General features: G+C 36.4%; 1 protein-coding gene across 1 annotated transcript; it reads right to left on the bottom strand.

Moving 5' to 3' along the window:
• Positions 1-1,618: 1,618 nt before the first annotated feature.
• Positions 1,619-6,655, bottom strand: LOC114301821 (SNF2 domain-containing protein CLASSY 3-like). Its single transcript, XM_028246782.2, has 4 exons — positions 5,465-6,655; positions 5,109-5,345; positions 3,973-4,131; positions 1,619-3,642 (listed from the first exon to the last, which is right to left on the bottom strand). Exons 1-4 carry the CDS (start codon positions 6,653-6,655, stop codon positions 1,765-1,767), a joined length of 3,465 nt encoding a protein of 1,154 aa, XP_028102583.2. The 3' UTR covers positions 1,619-1,764.
• Between the last annotated feature and the right edge of the window lie 10,231 nt (positions 6,656-16,886).

The raw sequence follows: 16,886 nt of genomic DNA, 5'->3' as shown, positions 1-16,886 counted from the left end.
ATACATTTAATTGTATTTATTTGGAATAAAATTTAAGATTAAATATGTCATAATTAAAAAATTAAGAATTAAAATGATATAAATTACAAATTAGGGAGACTTTTAATGTAATTTATCCATTTTTACAAAGAAAGAGATATGGAAAGAGAAACGACAAAGATTTGATGTCAAATAACTTTAATTGTTTTTACAAAGAAAGAGATAGGGGAAGAGAAAGGGCAAAGATTTTATGTAAAATAACTTTAATTAGCTTTCAATTATTACATAATAGAATTTTAGGAGATTGTGTATTGATTGTTTGAAAGGCATGTGGGTAGGTGAACATAAATTGTACATGTGAAATGCACAGCCCACTAATGAACATTTACAATTGATAATTGTTGAGTTTCCATGTATGCAAGTGAGTATTCATGGGCCTTGTCAAAACATATCTTAGCAAAATGTTACATATACATAATTTATATAAAAAAAAAATATATTCAGAATGTTTAACATATGGTATAAATTCATTTAAGATACTTTTAATAAAATTCTATGCATATATATATTTGTTAAGGCAATGAAATCAAAAAGTAGATCACAAATAGACATGGTTATTTTGAAAAGATGGTTAAAAGTTAATTTTTTGACTTTTTTTTTACTTTAAAAAAAAAATAGGTAAAAAATGATGTAATTAAAAATGGGTTATAAGTTAAAAGATGACTTTTAACCATCTTCTCAGTCAATTAAAGCCAAGTATGATTTAGCCTTTGTTTGAAAAATGAGTTAACTTTTTGACTTTTTGACTATTTAGCTTGAGTTAAACAGTGTGGGATGGATTTTTTAGTTTTTTTTACTTTTGTGAGAGAAAAAATAAAATGATTATAGACAAAGTAAAATGATTATAGTTTAGATGTTATATTTTGTCTTATTGACTTTTAGTTTATTTTGTCTTTTGTGACTATTTTAATCCCAACCTCACATGCCAAACATAGCCTTATTTTTTTATTTTCTTTACATTGAAGGTTGAAGATGAGGAAGAGGACAGTTGAACTAATTTTTCAATGAGGGGCAAGAACTATAAGACAAAAGGGGGAAATATAGGACAAAACATATACCCTTGGATTCATTCACTCATGGACACATTTCTTAGACTGTTACGTCTGCAATTAAGCATTTTTTAGTCCAATTTCAAACCAAATAATGATAAACTGAGAACTAACATTGTCCAGAGCTTATTAAGGCAAATTTGATGACAACAATGTAAACCATGGCAGAGTACTGTAACAAGGTCCCATCTCCATTAGACAAGAAAGAGAAAAGAAAAATGAAGTAGAAGGCCTTTTTAAAAAAAAAATTATTTTCCGTTTCTTTTTATTTTTACTTATATTTTTTCTTCATAAAATTCAAGATCCAAAGACATAAGAAGAAGAAGAAAAGGGACCAAAAAAAAAAAAAACGTCAGAGAGCAGCAGAGTAGTTTGTCATGGATAATGAAATAGAATGAACTTTGATCAAGAAACAAAGAATGATGTTTAATAACCCCAAAGCTGTTAATGTTATTTTGAGTTCATTTCACATGTTCCAAATCCTTGCTCAAACTTATAAATCAGTATTCATAAGTTACCATAAAAAAATTCAGAAAACAGAATCAAAGCCCATTTGCTATAGACACTAGTATTACATGGTTAATGGAAGCAAAAATACCAATCTGCATCAATCCCCGTATTACAGACTCCTACACTGCATTTACAAATGCCGGAAAAAGAATGTTGGACAGTTTTTTCACAAATCAACCAAACCAAAAGTGTCGATTAAATCAGATTCTTTTGGTTGGTTGAGAATTTTTTCAAACATATGGCTGAGCTTCTTGTGCTGAACCATCTCTTGTAGGATCTCATCTTCACTGACTGTACATGAGATTTTTTCTGACCTACAAACTCCGTCATCCGACGAAGAAAACAGCAACTCAGATAACCGGTCCTTCTCAGCCTGTCTTATGTATTTCTCACCTTCCATTGTTCCAGATGTGATCAGACGGTAGAGGTAGACAATTTTCTTCTGACCAAGCCTGTATGCCCGGCTTATAGCTTGCCTTTCTACAGATGGGTTCCAAACAACATCGAGCAAAACAACTCTAGAAGCACCAACAAGATTTATCCCCTCACAACACGCCTTTGTTGATGCAAGCAGTACTTGTACTTCACTTGCAGGATCGTTGAGCAAACTAATTGAGGACTGGCGCTGCTTTGCATCGCACTTTCCATCCATGTATAATAATTCTTTTCCTTCTGTCCAAGCAAAGTGGGATTTAAGGTGCTTTCTTAGGAAAGTCAATGGAACGGTATATTGACTGAAAACCAAAACCTTTTCTTTCAATGGCTGACTTAGCCGGATTAGTTCTATGATGAATTTTGTTTTGACACCAGCTTTAGGATCAAATCTAAGCCTTTCTAGCCTATCTTCGTGAATTGAGAGCGCTTCTTCTTCAGATAAACGCTTGAGCAACAACGAAGGGTTTACAGAAATCAACGATACAAGGTGGTAGCGTTCGAGTTGGTTTTTCCTGCCTTGAATGACTTTGATGAGGCCTTTCTCAACGTGCGTTGGTGCTAAAACAACCACGGAGTCCCTCAAACCGGGAAGACTTTCTTTGAGTATCGAACCTTTATGTACGTGCACAAACGGGTTGATCATGGATTTGAGTTTGTCTAGTTTATTATTGCTATCCTTACCAATAGAGCTGGTCAGCAAATCCCATTTCCCTCTTGCTGCACTGCTTTTCCTCCCTTGTCTATGTACATACACAAAGGGGTCAATCTTGTCAGCGAACTTGGGTCTAACTAAGCGAAGTGTATTAAAGAGCTCGCGAAAGTTGTTTTGAAAAGGAGTCCCTGAGAGGATAATGCGCTTTTGAGTTTTGACTCCTGAAAGGGCTTTCCAAATTTGACTTCGATCGTTGCGAGGAGTGTGGCCTTCGTCAAGGACCAAAAGACCAGGAAGTTCAAGAAGCATTTTTCTAAAAACACCATCCCCAACAAGTCGCTCAAATAGCGTGTAGCTGATCCCCAAGACACCTCCACACATTTGCCATGAATACAGCTTTGCCAGACGAATAGAGTTTTCATTTTGTCCTTGGGGTCCATGTTGCTTCGCTAGACTAACAGACACTTCATTTTCCTGGCCTGAATAGTTCAGTTTGTTCAGATTGTGGAAGGGTATATCAACATTCCATTTCCTGAACTCTTCTTCCCAGGTCAAAAGCATGCTGCTAGGAGCAATAATGACTGGCCTGCACGATCGATATAATGCCATGTATGTTTGGAGAAATACTATTGTCAGACGTGTTTTCCCTGTACCGGGGGCGTGTGAGATAATGCATCCACTTCCACCATCAAAATCATTCTTGTTCTTCAACTCTTCAAGGTCCATGCCTCCGGCTATGTTTTTCCATATAAATTCAAAACCTTCACGTTGATGTGGATACATACTATCTTTAACACCGGGAATGATGTCCCACACCGTGCTTTTGGCATAAGCGTGTCGTTTAGAACTAGACTGGTATAGAGGAGCCGAGTCTTGGAACTGAAGATCATCAAGATTGAAATGGTCTGTGCTGCCTAAGTTTTTCTTGTTAGTTCTTCTTCCCCAGGGATGCTTACTCTGCATGCAAAACCAAGTTCATGTAGAACCAGATAATTAGTGTTCGACTTCTTTTAAGTAATAATAGATAATACTATTAAACTATACCACACACACACACACACACACAAAAAAAAAACCTTATAATCTAAGGCTTTTGAAGTTGAACATTAGTGTGAGTTATGTAAAAATCACCCTGTTTTGAATTTGAATATAACTCACCCTAATATTCAACTAATTGAATGCTTGAAAAATTGAATCCAATTTATTTGCAGACAAACAGCCTTAATAAATAGCAAATACAACGTTAGGACACAGACACTTTTAGAACGATAAAGTTTGATGACTTACAAATGAAGGTAAGATGTGCTTAATCTCCAACTTCACAAAAGAGCAAAATTTGCATTTTAGCCCAATTTGTTCATCAAGAACAAGCTGCTGCCTCCCTTGACAGCAACAGGTAGCTGGATCACTTTCAGCGTCTTGAGTGATACTGTCCTCATTGTCAACCTACCAATCATTGATGGCAAGATGTTAAAACTCAACACAAGATTGAAAAAAAAAAGAAAAAAAGAAAAAGAAACTAATGAACACACATGTAACATTCAAAAACGAATGGCAACTAAGAGCTAAAAATGTAAATAGATCATGAGATTATGTAAGGTTCAACAAGATGTTTTGGATGCGAGCAAAAGTAACCAAGAAAGGAGTTATCAACGTCATATAATAAACCCATGAGTTTAAAATTGCATTCATGCTTCATTAATAGAAACAAATTTATGTGACCTTAGTTCACCAACATGGAGATAAATACATTAGCAATTATGCTACCATAACACCACCTTTTTAGCATCAATGGCTAACAAAGTAATAATTCATCAATAATTATAAAGCAAGATACATGTTTTCTCATTCTCAATTCAGCTATAAACAAATGAAGGGGGTCATAAATTTCCAAAATGGGATCAAATTATGTTAAAACACCTGTTACTGTCAAGAAAATTTTGGGAAATTAACACTAAAAAGCGTACAAGTGTAGAGCAAACTGGTATAGAAGAGTATAAATATGTCGAAGTGCATGACAAGAATAAAAAATGATCACATCACAACTTGATTGAAATTTTTAACATAGGTAGAAGGGGAAAGCAGAGGATAGCAATCGCCCACTTATTCAATGGAAATGTTTCACTTATTTTAAAGTGCAACAACATTATTTTTTCGTATTTTAATGAGTACATGTACATGTACACTTGACTTAAAAAAAGATCATCATAGTCAGCAAATAGATCTTCATAATAATCACAGAAAATTGATAGACAACCTAAATATGCATAATCAATGACAAACTTTCAACACTGATGCAAAAGTATCAATAATAGGAAACAAAAAACTGCTCTATGGGAGACGCATTAACAGATACTACGATCATATGACTTGGAAAAGTTGACATAATTATTGTGCATTCTAGATTTTAATGTCAACCTTACCATGAAAGAATCTGAAGAACCAATCTCACAAGTTGCGAGAACAAAATCCCTCTCAGCAAAAAGTTTATCCGCTTCAATTTCCCAATAAGATTTCTCAGGTGGTTTTTGATCCTCATCTTCAAAGCCAAAGCTGAACTTTAAGGGTAGTGTTGCTTCTTGATCAGGAACCTTGTGTTCAGAAGGAACTAAATTTTCCAGAGGCACATCTCCCTTCTCCCAAATAGAATCTGCAAGAATCTTCACAAACAAACACAAACATATTTGTTAAATTCAAATTCTTTCTTCTTTAAATTACTTGAGACAATAAAAAAAATACAAAGTTCTCTAAAAAAGTAAATAGATAGTATAAATTTCACCTTATCAACTGATATTGGAACAGCTGAGTCCACAGCATTACGCTTTCTCTTAGCAGGCCACATCACTTCCTCTTCGCTTTCCTCACCATTCTCACCAGCTTTCCACACATATTTTCCATCGTTACAATTTTTTAAACCAGTCTTAAAATCATCACCAGTAAGAGTAAATGGGCAACTAAAAGTCCCAAACTTCTGTTTCTTCTTTTCAGATTTTGTGGATTTAGAAACATGTCTCAGATGAACCCGTTCTGCCACGGTTTTAGGCTTTTCAATCTCTTCTACACCGTCTTCTTTCTCACAATCAACCAAAATGTCCAACCCACAAATTCGCCTTCTCTTTAACCCACCTTCAATGCTTCTCTCCTTTCCCTCATCATCCAAACTACAAGAACTCAACTGCCCCAAATGAGCAACTTTAGCATTGCCATTGGATTCACTAACCCCAAATTCCTGTATCTTCTTTTCAGATTTTGTGGATTTAGAAACATGTCTCAGACGAACACGTTCTGCCATGGTAGTAGGCCTTTCAATCTCTTCTTCACCCAGTTCTTTCTCACAATCAACCAAAATATCCAACCCACAAATTCGCCTTCTCTTCCCCAAATTAGCAACTTTAGCATTGCCAATAGATTCACTGTCACCATCACTCTCGCTCGGCACCTCTAAATCAATAGAGACAACATCAATTACCTCCTCCTTTAACTGTGATCGAACTTGACTCGATAAACCGCAACTCTTCTCTCCATCATTGAGCCCAACACTATCCTCAACCACTCTACCATCCTTATCCTTCATACCTATGATTTGAACTTCGTTATCACTCTCACCATCATCATCATCAAGCCCCATTCCAATCACATTCTTGCTATTCTTCAATCTTTGACTATACCTTTTGTTTTCCTTTGAACCAACACTAGGTTTATCAAAATTCTGATCTTTTCTCATACCCTTTTTCAAATTCTGAACTTTCATAATCCCCAAACTCTCATTCTTCTGAAAACTACCAAAATTAACTCCACCATTGGATTCAACTTCCCCATCCACATCACTTCCACCACCACCACCAAACCCTAAATTCAGACCACCACCGGACCCTCCATCAGCCTTCTTCTGCTTCTTCTTCTTCTCGTTGAACTCTTTGTAAAACAAAGCTTTTTGCAACCGAGTTCTCCTCGGTAATGGGTAGTCCATATCGCTTGCTATGAAACAGAGATTTGATCTCTATGTGACAGTCCAAACAGAGCACGTATCGTCGTGTATATGTATGTATACATGCAATACAATGTATCTATTCTAATAGAGAGAGAGAGAGAGAGAGAGAGATTAGAACTAGTTACTGGAGAAGACGTGTGGATGAAGCTACGGGAAGAGGTAGAGACACACAGAGAAAGAAAAGGAAGCGGATGAAGCTACGGGAAGAGGGACACAGAGAGAAAGAAAAGGAAGCGCGAAGGTCTTCCAGTTGGTTTGGGAATCAATAACTCGGGAAACACTATCACCTTCTCTGCTTCAACAATTTATTTTTTGAAAATTGAGGCGTAGCTTTCAAAATATTTCACATTTATTTTTAAGAATAATGCTTGGGACCCCTTTTGGGGGTCACCCCTCACCTCTTTGCCACGTGGCAGGGGTGATTGGTGGAGCAAGAAAAAAAAGAAAAAGAAAAAGAAAAAGAAAAGATGACCAATGAGAGAGAGAGAGGGTTAAAAGGAGTGGGGAAAAAAGGGGATGGATCATTACTCTATTTTTAAATACGGTGTTTGTTTAATATTTTTAAAAATTAATTTTATATTTACTTTTGATCTTTACAATGTAAAAAAATTTAAATTAAGGGGCGTCTTTCTGATGTTGACTAGAAAAAAAATATATATATATATATATATATATATTTTTACAAATGTCACGTGTTATTTTTTATATTTTAAATAAAAAAATTTTGAAACTTTTAAATTTTTTTTATGAGTTTTAAATATAATTTTAAGTTGTGTATTTGGCTATAAGTTGTAAATTTTTGTATCAAATTTTATATGTCACCTCAAAAATTTCTCACTCAATTTAAAACTTATTTACCAAACAAATTTTTTATACTCAAATTATAATTCTAAAACTCACAAACTCAAAATACAACTCTATTCTCAAATTATAATTAGAAAACTCTATTAAACGCACCGTAAGTTTTTTGTTTTTTATTTTTTCCTTTTTTTTTAGTTAATATTTTAAGTAATTTTTTTATTTTTTAAACGTGTCTAACTTAAATATATTTAAAAGATAAAATATTTATTATAAAAATAATAAATACATAAGAATATAAAAATATACTACATTTTTGTATTTTTTTTATATTTTTTCTATTTAGTAAACTTTTTAAAGATTTTTTTTGAAAATATTATACTTTTTAATCATATTTATATTAAGTGTATCTAAAAAAAAATTAAAAAAAAATACTTGAACCAGTAAAAAAAATCTAAAAATAAACAAAAAAAATACGAAAAACAAAAAACTTAATTTTCAAAAAATTAAATGCAGAAAACTAAAACCAAACAGAGTGTGTGGTACATCTCTTCAAAAGTGTGTACCATTTGCACTTATAACTAAAAAAAATAAACAATGTCATAATTAAACACAAAATAAGGCATAATTACATATCTCATGAGCCATAAAATAATGTCATAACTAAATAAGAAAATTAATCATAACTAAACATAAAAATTGACATAACCAAGGACGCATATGGTACACCATTTTTAAGGGTGTGCATATTAGATTTTCCCAATTACTCCATTCGTCCCAAAATAGGGTAAATTACAAATACACTCCCATGAGGTTTTCTTAAAATACAAATTATTTCCTGTGGTTTGAAAAATTACAAATACTTCCTTACTATAATTTTTTATTTAATAGGATTAACTAAAAAAATAAAATTCATAATTGCTCTCTCTATATAATAATAAAATTATCTAAATTATTAATTAAAACATATTTTCAATATCATTAAAAAACTGTTCATTGACTTAATGATTTATTAATAAAATAGATGATTTGTTATGAAATTAGAAACCTCATGAGGTAAAATGTAATTTTCAAAACTACAAGAGGCGATTCATAGTTTAATCAAATCTCATGGGATGTGTGTGAGTGATTTTCCGATCATACTGCCCAACTCAGTATTCAGCTAGAGAACACTGGCAGAATAGATGACACCTGGCTAACCTGTAACAGAAAGAGAAGATTCCGGCGGTAGTTTGACCACCCGGGGGCACTCTGACGATCAAGTCAGTATATCTCTCAAAGATAATCAATAATGCTAAACTCAATGCTCAAAGTATAAAATTGCGTACCTTAGACCCACGGGGGTGCCTCTCTTTTATAGTTACCCCAATCCTAATCTCAATAGAAGCCTAACTTTTATGGATTCATGTTCAGTACTTACTTTGGACTCCTTCAGAGATAAAGATAAACTCTCTAAGAGTTTTATCCTTATCTTAGCTAAGTCTCCTCTTTATTCTAGGACTATTGTCCCTTATCCGCTTTTCTCGGACTCCGATATCTTCGGAGATAACCTCGGCTTAACCGAGATCACCTCGGCGTCATGACCCTGACACGTGACACCTCGGCTGACACGTCGGCGTCACCTTACCACGTGTCGGTACTCAAAAATATATCCCCACAACTGCCCCATAGGTTCTATTACCTCGGCATTCTGAGGTGATGGAACCTATATCTGTGCTTCCTTTCAGTTCGTCGACTTAACGGCTTCTAGCCGAGATCATCATTTAAAGGCAGACATGCCTTCTTTAAAGAACAAGACATCTAAGTGCCCTTCTTTGTTTGTAAGCTGTCGTGCACAAACAACTCAACTGTTTTAGTCACGCGTCTTCTTCTTACTGGATCATACTCCGGACGCACTTGTAGATCGTTTTTGTGCCTGTATGCGCCGCTTGACGGATTCATTTTTCTAGAGTCATTGATTTCCTTTTTGCCGCCATTTCAAATTTAATCAAAACTTTTTCTTTCCCCCGTCTTTTCACTTTACTCTTTCTCGTCTAAAGCTTTTTCTCTCTCTTTCTTGTTTTACCCTTCGAAATCCTCCATTGCTCAAGCTTCCAAAGCTCTGCAACCACCGTCGTTCGTTTTCTTCGACTAAGTTCGCGCTGATTCTCCCGTCCGCCGCCGTCGTCTGACCTCGGAAATATTCAACACCGGCTTCGTTCTTCCTCTGGCAATATACTTATTCCTTCCTATTCCAGTTTCTTAATTTTTTCTTGAACTTGTTGCCATTACTGCTTTGCTTAAACATTTCGACCTGTGAATCATATATTTGAGTGTGTGATTTTGCCCTTGTCCATGTCTTGAACATACGTATTGTTTCACCACTTCCCTGTATTTTGGACACTGTTCTTGGCCCTATACTTTATGTATTCTTTATGCTCTTGATAGACCATCTCTGTTCTTGATTCTGAAACTTGTTTTTGTTTCTATTTTTTGTGTCTTTTCCAAATTAGTGCCTTCAGTCTTCGATTCCATAGACTTAGGTTTTGGGATTTGTCTGTAGAACCTATAATTTAGGAAAAAACTGAAACGAACTGCCTTTAGATCCATACAAACCTTTATCAAAGTGTACTTTTAGGTTTTCAGCCGAGGTCCATTAAACCTTCCAAAAATACTTCTTCCTGAAATCTGATATCTCCATTTAAGCCGACATCATGGGCATGTGGAAACATAGAGTAAACACCCCATCTAAACTAGAATTCTTTAGACAAGAGTTTGAAATCCCAGCCGACGTCCATCTGAGGTTGGCTGGGGATGATGACTCCATCATGCCTACTGATCATTCCATGCCCTTCCCTGTGGTAGCCTTCATTGAGTGTGGACTTCGGCTCCCACTCAACATCCTTTTTCGTGAAATTCATCATTATTATAAGTTGAACCCAATGCAACTTTCCATCAACTCTTATCGAACCATCAATGGTATCATAGCCTTAGCAAAACAAGAAAACGCTAGGATCACATTAGCCGATATCCAGTATTGCTACACTATGTGTGGCCTCAAAAAAGACACCGGCTATGTTTACTACCTCAAACCGAGGTCCACTGAATACAAAATTGTCGCCGACCTCCCTGACTCCAATAAGGGAGCTAGGGATGATTATTTCATTACTTCGGGGAACTGGGAGTTCGCCCCAGATGAAGACCTCCATCTCTTCCCTCTCCTTCGATCAGTCTTTGTAGAGGGCAATAGTAAGAGCCCTGCATTCATACCTACTTGTTTTTTAAAGTCTTGCGTACTTTATCTATTTTTTAGTGTTTGCTTTTCTTGCAGTTGTTCCTAAGCCACCAAAGAACTTTCGTCAATCCTTCGTTCCCAGTAAGGATTTGAAGAGACTCTTGGACCTGCCAATTCATAAACGAACGGCGCCTCTGCTTCTCAATTTTGTTCCAACGTACAAGTCAGCTTTGCCCGACGTTCCTTGGAGGAAGAAGGAAAGCCTTTCTCCACCCTCTGCCACAACGCCACAGACCGCATCCACATCTCGGACAGACCAGGGGTCAACCTCTGATCCAGCGGAGCAACCGTCAACTTCAGCTCCATACTTGATTCCAATATCCCAACGCCGTCGTCGACGCCAAACAATTTTTATTGCCGAGATGGGTCGCCCAAAACCAATTGCAAAAGATCTCTTGGCCAGCATCCCTTCTGATGTTGATGCACAACCAACTCAAACCCTTCCTCCACCGAAGCCGAAAAGAATAAAAAAAGCTCAGCCAAAGGCTAAAGTTACTCAAGTTGAGTCTGAGGATGCTTTGCCAATATCCAAGTTGGCTGAGAGTGACAAATCTCAACCCTCTGCTGGGAAGAGGCGCTCTGAGGTCCAACCATCCGAATCGCCAAAATCGAAGAAACCGTCAACTTCAGCTCCATACTTCAAATCTCAACTCTCATTCTTCTGAAAACTACCAAAATTAACTCCACCATTGGATTCAACTTCCCCATCCACATCACTTCCACCACCACCACCAAACCCTAAATTCAGACCACCACCGGACCCTCCATCAGCCTTCTTCTGCTTCTTCTTCTTCTCGTTGAACTCTCTGTAAAACAAAGCTTTTTGCAACCGAGTTCTCCTCGGTAATGGGTAGTCCATATCGCTTGCTATGAAACAGAGATTTGATCTCTATGTGACAGTCCAAACAGAGCACGTATCGTCGTGTATATGTATGTATACATGCAATACAATGTATCTATTCTAATAGAGAGAGAGAGAGAGATTAGAACTAGTTACTGGAGAAGACGTGTGGATGAAGCTACGGGAAGAGGTAGAGACACACAGAGAAAGAAAAGGAAGCGGATGAAGCTACGGGAAGAGGGACACAGAGAGAAAGAAAAGGAAGCGCGAAGGTCTTCCAGTTGGTTTGGGAATCAATAACTCGGGAAACACTATCACCTTCTTTGCTTCAACAATTTAATTTTTTGAAAATTGAGGCGTAGCTTTCAAAATATAAGTTCACATTTACTTTTATATGCGGTGGTTGTTTAATATTTTTAAAAATTAATTTCACATTTACTTTTGGATCTTTATAATGTAAAAAAATTTAAATTAACTAGTCGTCTTTCTGGATATTCAATTGATTGACTAGAAAAATATATATATATTTTTTTTACAAATGTCACGTGTTATATTTTATATTTTAAATAAAAAAATTTGAAACTTTTAAATTTTTTTATGAGTTTTAAATATAATTTTAAGTTGTGTGTTTAGCTAAAAGTTGTAAGTTTTTGTATCAAATATTATATGTCACATCAAAAATTTCTCACTCAATTCAAAACTCATTTACCAAACAAATTTTTTACACTCAAATCATAATTCCAAAACTCACAAACTCAAAATGCAACTCTATTCTCAAATTATATTTAGAAAACTCTATTAAACGCACCGTAAGTTTTTTGTTTTTTATTTTTTTCTTTTTATAGTTAATATTTTAAGTAATTTTTTTATTTTTTAAACGTGTCTAACTTAAATATATTTAAAAGATAAAATATTTATTATAAAAATAATAAATACATAAGAATATAAAAATATACTACATTTTTGTTTTTTTTTTATATTTTTTCTATTTAATGAACTTTTTAAAGATTTTTTTTGAAAATATTATACTTTTTAATCATATTTATATTAAGTGTATCTAAAAAAAATACTTGAACTAGTAAAAAAAATCGAAAAATAAACAAAAAAAATACGAAAAACAAAAAACTTAATTTTCAAAAAATTGAATATAGAAAACTAAAACCAAACAGAGTGTGTGGTACATCTCTTCAAAAGTGTGTACCATTTGCACTTATAACTAAAAAAAATAAACAATGTCATAATTAAACACAAAATAAGACATAATTACATATCTCATGAGCCATAAAATAATGTCATAACTAAATAAGAAAATTAGTCATAACTAAACACAAAAATTGACATAACTAAGGACGAATATAGTAACACCATTTTTAAGGGTGTGCATATTAGATTTTCCCAATTACTTCATTCGTCCCAAAATAGGGTAAATTACAAATATACTCCCATGAGGTTTTCTTAAAATACAAATTATTCTCTGTGGTTTAAAAAATTACAAATACTTCCTTATTATAATTTTTTATTTAATAGGATTAACTAAAAAAATAAAATTCATAATTGCTCTCTCTATACAATAATAAATTTATCTAAATTATTAATTAAAACATATTTTTAATATCATTAAAAAACTGTTCATTGACTTAATGATTTATTAATAAAATAGATGATTTGTTATGAAATTAGAAACCTCATAAGGTAAAATGTAATTTTCAAAACTACAAAGGGCGATTTATAGTTTAATCAAATCTCATGGGATGTGTGTGAGTGGTTTTCCGATCACACTGCCTAACTCAGTATTCAGCTGGAGAACACTGGCAGAATAGATGACACCTGGCTAACCTGTAACAGAAAGAGAAGATTCCGACGGTGGTTCGTCCACCCGGGGGCACTCCGACGATCAAGTCAGTATATCTCTCAAAGATAATCAATAATGCTAAACTCAATGCTCAAAGTATAAAATTGCGTACCTTAGACCCACGGGGGTGCCTCTTTTTTATAGTTACTTCAATCCTAATCTCAATAGAAGCCTAACTTTTATGGATTCCTGTTCAGTACTTACTTTGGACTCCTTCAGAGATAAAGATAAACTCCCTAAGAGCTTTATCCTTATATTGGCTAAGTCTCCTCTTTATTCTAGGACTCTTGTCCCTTATCCGCTTTTCTCGGACTCCGATATCTTCGGAGATAACCTCGGCTTAACCGAGATCACCTCGGCATCATGACCCTGACACGTGGCACCTCGGCTAACATGTCGGCGTCACCTTGCCACGTGTTGGTACTCAAAAATATATCCCCACAACTGCTCCTAGGTTCTATTACCTCGGCATTCTGAGGTGATGGAACCTATATCTGTGCTTCCTTTCAGTTCGTTGGCTTAACGGCTTCTAGCCGAGATCATCATTTAAAGGGCTGGCATGCCTTCTTTAAAAAACAAGACTTCTAAGTGCCCTTCTTTGTTTGTGAGCTGTCGTGCACAAACAACTCAACTGTTTTAGCCACGCGTCTTCTTCTTACTGGATCGTACTCCGGACGCGCCTGTGGATCGTTTTTGCGCCTGTATGCGCCGCCTGACAGATTCGTTTTTCTGGAGTCATTGATTTCCTTTTTTCCGCCGTTTCAAATTTAATCATTTTTTTTTCCCCGTCTTTTCACTTTACTCTTTCTCGTCTGAAGCTTTTTCTCTCTCTTTCTTGTTTTACCCTTCGAAATCCTCCATTGCTCAAGCTTCCAAAACTCTGCAACCACCGTCGTTCATTTTCTTCTACTAAGTTCATGCTGATTCTCCCGTCTGCCGCCGTCGTCTGACCTCGAAAATATTCAACACCGGCTTCGTTCTTCCTCTGGTAATACACTTATTCCTTCCTATTCCAGTTTCTTAATTTTTTCTTGAACTTGTTGCCATTATTTCGACCTGTGAATCATATATTTGAGTGTGTGATTTTGCCCTTGTCCATGTCTTGAACATACGTATTGTTTCACTACTTCCCTGTATTTTTGCCACTGTTCTTGGCCCTATACTTCGTGTATTCTTTATGCTCTTGATAGACCATCTCTGTTCTTGATTCTGAAACTCGTTTTTATCTCTGTTTTTTGTGTCTTTTCCAGATTCGTGCCTTCAGTCTTCGATTCCGTAGACTTAGGTTTTGGGATTTGTCTGTAGAACCTATAATTTAGGAAAAAACTGAAACGAACTGCCTTTAGATCCATACAAACCTTTATCAAAGTGTACTTTTAGGTTTTTAGCCGAGGTCCTTTAAACCTTCCAAAAATACTTCTTCCTGAAATCTAATATCTCCATTTAAGCCAACATCATGGGCATGTGGAAACATAGAGTAAACACCCCATCTAAATTAGAATTCTTTAGACAAGAGTTTGAAATCCCAGCCGACGTCCATTTGAGGTTGGCTGGGGATAATGACTCCATCATGCCTACTGATCATTTCATGCCCTTCCTTGTGATAGCCTTCATTGAGTGTGGACTTCGGCTCCCACTCAACATCATTTTTCGTGAAATTCTTCATTATTATAAGTTGAACCTAATGCGACTTTCCATCAACTCCTATCGAACCATCAATGGTATCATAGCCTTAGCAAAACAAGAGAACGCTAGGATCACATTAGCCGATATCCAGTATTGCTACACTATGTGTAGCCTCAAAAAAGACACCGACTATGTTTACTACCTTAAGCCGAGGTCCACTGAATACAAAATTGTCCCTGACCTCCCTGACTCCAACGAGGGAGCTGGGGATGATTATTTCATTACTTCGGGGAACTGAGAGTTCGCCCCAGATGAAGATCTCCATCTTTTCCCTTTCATTCGATCAGTCTTTGTAGAGGGCAATGGTAAGAGCCCTGCATTCATACCTACTTGTTTTTTAAAGTCTTGTGTACTTTATCTATTTCTTAGTGTTTGCTTTTCTTGCAGCTGTTCCTAAGCCACCAAAGAACTTTCGTCAATCCTTCGTTCCCAGCAAGGATTTGAAGAGACTCTTGGACCTGCCAGCTCATAAACGAACGGCGCCTCTGCTTCTCAATTTTATTCCAACGTACAAGTCAGCTTTGCACGACGTTCCTAGGAGGAAGAAGAAAAGCCTTTCTCCACCCTCTGCCACAACGCCACAGACCGCATCCACATCTCGGACAGACCAGGAGTCAACCTCTAATCCAGCTGAGCAACCGTCAACTTTAGCTCCATACTTGATTCCAATATCCCAACGCCGCCGTCGACGCCAAACAGTTTCTATTGCCGAGATGGGTTGCCCAAAACCAATTGCAAAAGATCTCTTGGCCAGCATCCCTTCTGATGTTGATGCACAACCAACTCAAACCCTTCCTCCACTGATGCCGAAAAGAATAAAAAAAACTCAGCCAAAGGCTAAAGTTACTCAAGTTGAGACTGAGAATGCTTTGCCAATATCCAAGTTGGCTGAGAGTGACAAATCTCAACCCTCTGCTGGGAAGAGGCGCTCTGAGGTCCAACCATCCGAATCGCCAAAATGGAAGAAGCCGAGATCATCTTCTGTAACGACCTCGGGGTCTAAGAAGCTTGCTGCCCCTTGGGCCTCTGAAATAACCTTGGAAGATAAGCCAGTCATGGCCAATGATAGTGCCGAGGATATCAATGTCGGCGTTACGCTCAGTACTGCTCTACTTCTACCAGGCGATCTAGAGCGAAATGCCGGGTTCAGCGAATACGAGAACTATGCCTTGATGCTTCAGCGCTCTGTCCAAGTAAGTGTCTTTCATCTAGCACTTTTTTCCTTCTTTTTCATACTTAGAAATTTTCTAATAACTTTTGTTTTGTTTACTTTCAGGCCATTCAGCATGCTCATTCCTTTTCAATTCAGTCTTTTGAAAACGGGGAAAAGTTGGCCGAGATGAAGAAGGAGTTCTCTTCTCTTCAAAAGACCAATAAAGGCTTACAGTCAAAAATGAAGAAGCTGGAAGACCAAGCTAAGGCCGTTGTCAAAGCCTAAATTGATGCCGAAGAAAAGGCTAAATATGCCGAAGCCATCAGGAAGGTCTTTGAGGCCCAAAGAAAAGACGCCGAGGAGAAGATGGCCCAAGCAGAAAAAGAGCTTCAAGAAGCCTTGGCCACCAAAGAGGCTGAAATTAAGGACGCCGACGAAAAGGCATACGCTCAAGGCATGGCCGATGTCACGGAAACTTATGAACTTCAAGTGAAATAGGCATGCAACAAGGGTTTCACCCTTGGTTGGATGTCTCTTCTAAAGAAGCTTAATGTCCCCAAGGACTCGCCCTTCAGAAATGCCGACCTCATTCCTCTTCCATTCCCT

This window comes from Camellia sinensis, chromosome 11, assembly GCF_055761805.1.
Source record: "Camellia sinensis isolate YWXY chromosome 11, ASM5576180v1, whole genome shotgun sequence".
NCBI lineage: Eukaryota > Viridiplantae > Streptophyta > Magnoliopsida > Ericales > Theaceae > Camellia > Camellia sinensis.
Note: the sequence above shows the minus strand (reverse complement) of the source record. Positions and strands in the feature narration are given on the sequence as shown.

Coding starts and splice junctions, on each gene's coding strand:
- LOC114301821 (XM_028246782.2), bottom strand. CDS start 6,655: ATGGACTACCCATTACCGAGGAGAACTCGGTTGCAAAAAGCTTTGTTT. Junction 4,132..5,108: donor GTTCTTCAGATTCTTTCATG/GTAAGGTTGACA, acceptor AATGATTGGTAG/GTTGACAATGAGGACAGTAT. Junction 3,643..3,972: donor AGCACATCTTACCTTCATTT/GTAAGTCATCAA, acceptor TTTTGCATGCAG/AGTAAGCATCCCTGGGGAAG.